The following is a 6,410-nucleotide window of genomic DNA, read 5'->3' as shown; positions in this document are numbered from 1 at the left end:
AGCATTCTTATGTATGCATGCAGACATTTTTATCCTAAGCATGTCTTTATGTGACATTCAAGGTTTCAAAGTTCAAATCTGGAGGGTTCATGAATTTGTTTAGGAACATGTTCTTCTTCATCGGGATCAAATTTTAAAGGCGTTAATGTTATGATAAAATGACTCAATATCCATAATATTGAAGATTATCAGCTTTTGTGTGATGCAATGATTCAGAAAGCATCATCTGTACTTACACTGACACATTGGCTCCTTTGGGTGCCATTTTGAGCGTGCGCGACACGTGAAAACTCCAGATCCGACGAATCCTTCATTGCAGGTGACAGATATGAACTGTCCCGGCAAGTAATCAGACTTCTGCTCTTTCACTGTACCATTTTTTCCCAAATCAGGAGTGGGACATGTCTTTTTGGGAGTAGCAAGTCTTGAGCGCAAACCCTTTGGAAACTGACCTTTTGGGATCATCAGCAAAGGTGAGGAAAAAAGCAGAAAGACTGAAGTGAAGTGCATTTAAAGAGATTTGTGTCTTTTAAGATATAACAGAACTTAATGTGTGTGCTATGAACACATACAAGAACTTTCCGAGTTCAAAACTTTCTTCCCAGTCCAAAATCAGCATTTATTGACACTAAATTTATTTATTTATTTATTAGTTTATTCACAAATTGCTAAAACTTTTCATTCATTCACTTTTCAACATTCACAAACGGGTTGTTTCTTGAAGAAGCAACGACAGCAAAAAATTTATCAAATAAAGATCATAGAGAAGGTAGAAAATTGTCACGAAAAACTAAAGTGTCTAGTTTTTGGCACAAAAAAATCAATAAAATAAAACTATCTACAACTATAAGAGGATCTCGGGGAGGGGGAAAGTAAATAATAATACAAATATATGATATGACTTCAAATACAAGTGCTCCTTTTTCACCCACTTCACCATCCACTGGGTAAAAAACTTATCAGACCATATCCAAGTGTCTGCTAAACATCATAACATTACCATTCAATGTTAAATCATTAGATATATAACATAATATAAATCCAACGTTGGGTTTTTACGTCAACTAGATTTTCATTTCCAACCAAAATTCAATGTCTGTCCAAATATTGTCAATCATTTCTAACCGAAACTCAACATCTGTCCAGTTACTGTCACCCATTTCTTATTTCTAACCGAAACTCAACATCTGTCCAGTTACCGTCACCCATTTCTTATTTCTAACCGAAACTCAACATCTGTCCAGTTAATGTCACCCATTTCTTATTTCTAACGAAACTCAACATCTGTCCAGTTACTGTCACCCATTTCTTATTTCTAACCGAAACTTACCATCTGTCCAGTTACTGTCAACCATTTCTTATTTCTAAACGAAACTCAACATCTGTCCACTTACTGTCACCCATTTCTTATTTCTAACGAAACTCAACATCTGTCCAGTTACTGTCACCCATTTCTTATTTCTAACCGAAACTCAACATCTGTCCAGTTACTGTCACCCATTTCTTATTTCTAACCGAAACTCAACATCTGTCCAGTTACTGTCACCCATTTTCTTATTTCTAACCGAAACTCAACATCTGTCCAGTTACTGTCACCCATTTCTTATTTCTAACCGAAACTCAACATCTGTCCAGTTACTGTCACCCATTTCTTATTTCTAACCGAAACTCAACATCTGTCCAATTAATGTCACCCATTTCTTATTTCTAACCGAAACTCAACATCTGTCCAGTTACTGTCACCCATTTCTTATTTCTAACCGAAACTCAACATCTGTCCAATTAATGTCACCCATTTCTTATTTCTAACCGAAACTCAACATCTGTCCAGTTACTGTCACCCCTTTCTTATTTCTAACCTGAAACTCAACATCTGTCCCACTTACTGTCACCCATTTCTTATTTCTAACGAAACTCAACATCTGTCCAGTTACTGTCACCCATTTCTTATTTCTAACCGAAACTCAACATCTGTCCAGTTACCGTCACCCATTTCTTATTTCTAACCGAAACTCAACATCTGTCCAGTTAATGTCACCCATTTCTTATTTCTAACCGAAACTTACCATCTGTCCAGTTACTGTCAACCATTTCTTATTTCTAACCGAAACTCAACATCTGTCCAGTTACTGTCACCCATTTCTTATTTCTAACCGAAACTCAACATCTGTCCAGTTAATGTCACCCATTTCTTATTTCTAACCGAAACTCAACATCTGTCCAGTTAACTGTCACCCATTTCTTATTTCTAACCGAAACTCAACATCTGTCCAGTTACTGTCACCCATTTCTTATTTCTAACCGAAACTCAACATCTGTCCAGTTACTGTCACCCCATTTCTTATTTCTAACCGAAACTCAACATCTGTCCAATTAATGTCACCCATTTCTTATTTCTAACCGAAACTCAACATCTGTCCAATTAATGTCACCCATTTCTTATTTCTAACCGAAACTCAACATCTGTCCAGTTACTGTCAACCATTTCTTATTTCTAACCGAAACTCAACATCTGTCCAATTAATGTCAACCATTTCTTATTTTCGATGTCATTTTTATTTCATCTAGCATGTTATATGCCTGATAAAGCTCAGCGCGGCTTTGTTTAACTTACCGCAGCTACTGAGGAAACCCATACAGTCTACGGGGAAATCTCATTTCCAGATAAATTAATTTGCATTTTCAGTAAGTCTGATTTACGCAGCAAGCATTTACTGTCCAATTACTGTCAACCATTTCTTATTTCTAACCAAAACTCAACATCTGTCCAGTTACTGTCACCCATTTCTTATTTCTAACCGAAACTCAACATCTGTCCAATTAATGTCACCCATTTCTTATTTTCTAACCGAAACTCAACATCTGTCCAATTAATGTCACCCATTTCTTATTTCTAACCGAAACTCAACATCTGTCCAATTAATGTCACCCATTTCTTATTTCTAACCGAAACTCAACATCTGTCTAATTAATGTCACCCATTTCTTAAACATAACCCAAACTAAACACACCCACATCTAATGTCAACCATTTCTTATTTCTAACCGAAACTCAACATCTGTCCAGTTACTGTCAACCATTTCTTATTTCTAACCGAAACTCAACATCTGTCCAGTTACTGTCAACCATTTCTTATTTCTAACCGAAACTCAACATCTGTCCAATTAATGTCAACCATTTCTTATTTTCGATGTCATTTTTATTTCATCTAGCATGTTATATGCCTGATAAAGCTCAGGGCTGCTTTGTGTAACTTACCGCAGCTACTGAGGAAACCCATACAGTCTACGGGGAAATCTCATTTCCAGATAAATTAATTTGCATTTTCAGTAAGTCTGATTTACGCAGCAAGCATTTACTGTCCAATTACTGTCAACCATTTCTTATTTCTAACCAAAACTCAAAGTCTGTCCAATTTTGGAAGTTGATATAAATTCAACACTGGGTTTTGACGTCAACCCGATTTTCATTTTGAATCAAATGTCAACGTCTGTCCATTTTTTTTTTCAAACCAAAATGTGACGTCTCCAACACTGAGTTTTGACATCAACCCAATTTTTATTTCCAACCAAAACTCAACGGAAGTTGATATAAATCTATTGTTGGGTTTTTAAATCAACATGATTTTCATTTCAAATCAAAACGCAATGCCTGTCCAATGTTAGAAGTCTAAGTAAATCCAACATTAGGTTTTGGCATCAACTCAGTTTTCATTTCCAACCAAAATCCAACATCTGTCCAATGCTGGAAACCAACATGTATTTTATGGTTAAATTCACATCCGGTGCCAGCTGGGTAGAGTTAGAAGTTTAGCACAAGAAACTGCTTTTAGAAAGCAGCATTCAATCTTTGTATCTCTTGACATGCATCATTGGAGGAAAAAGTGGAGTTGAACTCAGGTTCAGACTAAGTATTCAAACCAAGTGTGAAAACAACATAAATTACCTTTCAAGCGGCACTCAGGCAAGCCCTGCCATTGGCCGTCTGGTCCACATGTGACCTGTGATGAGCCAGTCAGTACAAACCCTTCTCTGCAGACGATGGTTACAGTGTCTTGGGGTGTGTACTGTGTCATTTCTCCAGGTTTTATCCATCCGTTTGCCACAGCAGGTGCTAAACACATGATCTTCGACACTAAACCAGAAGAAAAAAAACAACCGATTATGCCAAAATCATGACATATGATACTCAGTTACAGGAATAAACCACTCGAGGGCGACATTAAGCTGCAGAGCCAGTTCTACAACTCTTGGAAAACCCACCTCTGATTTAGAGGAATTTACTGCCTTACAATCCTCTTACATCTAATACACTGCAAGTGTCTGTTGAAACGGCTAGGCCCTGCGTCACACTTTTTCATAGTTTATGGTTTTTAGAAAATATAATTGTATTTTGATGAGCACGTGGTTGTGACCCTTAGAAACTTTGTAGTGTTTTAATAAAATTAAGGTAGATTTTTGTGATGATTTTAATATGACAAAGGGTTAAACTCACCCTCACAGATGGGGTCCGTCCCATTCCAACCGTTTTGCATACACATACGAACCCCTTCCCCTCTCAAAACATATCTGCATGAGAAAACAATTATATTAATGAGCAAAAAACGACATCAGCATCATGAAAGGGAAATATTATTGGCCTGCTGGATGCTGAACCAAGTCAAAAAGAAAAGCAACTTTCTACACGTATTCTACCTGCTCTATTTATTATCAACTAACCATGTTTCCACCAATTTATGGACTGCAGACATGAAAAAAAAAATGAAAATAAGGTTCAAATACCCTTTATTACACATAGCAATGGCTTTATCACCAAATGATCGTCCTTGTTGAATGTACTGCCCGTTCTCTATGTCACCCAGCGCATTGCACTTTTTCTCTGTGAGAATAAATGAGAAAATATGAAAACGTGGAGTACAATGAATGAATAAAAAATATATTGTAGGGACACAGATAAACAGATGCATCTTACTTTGGCATTTCAGGTCCAAGGCTGTCCAGTGTCCTTCCTGACACCGTGATGTTAGACTTCCTTCGGATGGTGTGTAACCCGGGAGACATGTATACCTCACTTGTTCTCCATGATTGAACATTAATTTATTAAGATATCTTTTGTGCAGCTGCTTGTCGGGATACTCTGTTGGTTTGCCACATCGAGCAGACAAACAAGACACTGAAAAAGACAGTTTTAAAGCACAGCTCAACAACAAAAATAAAAAAGGGGAACGATAATGCAGCTACTGTAAATCATTTGCATCCACAGTTTTGTTCATTATTATGCATGCTGGCGGTCATACTAAAAATAACATATGCTTGCTATTAAATCACTTCATTAGTTACCAACCATTACGATGCTACTATAGTTTGTGTAAAGGTGAATGTTTTGAACGTAAACTGTCCAGTAGCTATGACCTGTAACTTTAAGATATGCAATATAAGACTCCAGGTGGAGGGTATTCTCTTTTAAACATGTGGTTAAGGAAAAAAAAAAAATCTCTGAGGAATGCACAAGAAAACACCTCCACCTAAAAGCTTATGAACTTAATGTCGAACTTTAAACCTGTGAATACACAGCATGCATTGATCTTCCAGCAGCACTGAATACTGCTAAAACGGCATATACATCAATAGAAATAAAGGATTATTTATTTGAATAGTCAGGTGTAAATAAAATATTGGCTGGAATATCAACTGAAGACATGACGTGTCACATCTAATGCTAAATTTCAGAGTTACTCACCTACGAAGTGCGCAAACACGAGTATGCGTATATTCCTCCACACAAGCGCCATATTCACGGACTTCTGCAGATGAACTGAAGAATCTAAGAGTTTATACACACGCCTGCTGTCGTCACGAGATCGCAAAGCCTGCCCTTACTTCAGTGACACCTCACAGAAACTCTTCTACATCAAATAACTATAAACGACTGACTCGTTCAGATAATATCAACATTTAAGTCGAACAGAACAGAATGCAGGTCCATCGAGACGCCTTTCTGACTCTCTTTTAGTGTTTATTAAAGCAGTAAGCCCCAAGAAGGCTTCTCGGGGATTATTGCTTTTATAAAACGGTTATTCCACATACGTAGTAAGGTTTCACAGCATAAAACAGAGCTGATAAAGTGTAACGATATTAATAAAAACAGCACTCTTCCACCAATTTACGTTAGTTTCTCAGAAACGGTTAAGGTTCCAACAAAGTGGTTGCTAAGCAACCCGCAGAAGTAAACAAAGGTGAACGCGGCTCAACCAATCAGAATCAAGGACCGGAACTATCCGTTTTATAATGTTACTAGTAGCTGTTTTTAATTAATCAGTAATTAATTAACATACTTTATGGTAATCACAGATTAACAATGGTTTTACTATACTAACCATAGTGTAACCATTGTGTTTGTAGTAAAGCTTT

General features: G+C 36.9%; 1 protein-coding gene across 1 annotated transcript in view; it reads right to left on the bottom strand.

The window, feature by feature from the left end:
• The window catches only part of LOC109076569 (sushi, von Willebrand factor type A, EGF and pentraxin domain-containing protein 1-like), a 14,167-nt gene extending 7,969 nt beyond the window's left edge, over positions 1-6,198 (bottom strand). Inside the window, exons 1-6 of the mRNA XM_019092258.2 lie at positions 5,740-6,198; positions 4,972-5,172; positions 4,782-4,878; positions 4,495-4,568; positions 3,946-4,134; positions 237-452 (exon numbers count right to left, since the gene is read on the bottom strand). Of these exons, the coding sequence (XP_018947803.1) occupies positions 237-452; positions 3,946-4,134; positions 4,495-4,568; positions 4,782-4,878; positions 4,972-5,172; positions 5,740-5,791 (829 nt within the window). The 5' untranslated portion in view covers positions 5,792-6,198. The remainder of the gene's footprint in view (positions 1-236; positions 453-3,945; positions 4,135-4,494; positions 4,569-4,781; positions 4,879-4,971; positions 5,173-5,739) is intronic.
• Positions 6,199-6,410: the final 212 nt, after the last annotated feature.

This window comes from Cyprinus carpio, chromosome A23 (assembly GCF_018340385.1).
Source record: "Cyprinus carpio isolate SPL01 chromosome A23, ASM1834038v1, whole genome shotgun sequence".
NCBI classification, from domain to species: Eukaryota; Metazoa; Chordata; class Actinopteri; order Cypriniformes; family Cyprinidae; genus Cyprinus; species Cyprinus carpio.
Note: the sequence above shows the minus strand (reverse complement) of the source record. Positions and strands in the feature narration are given on the sequence as shown.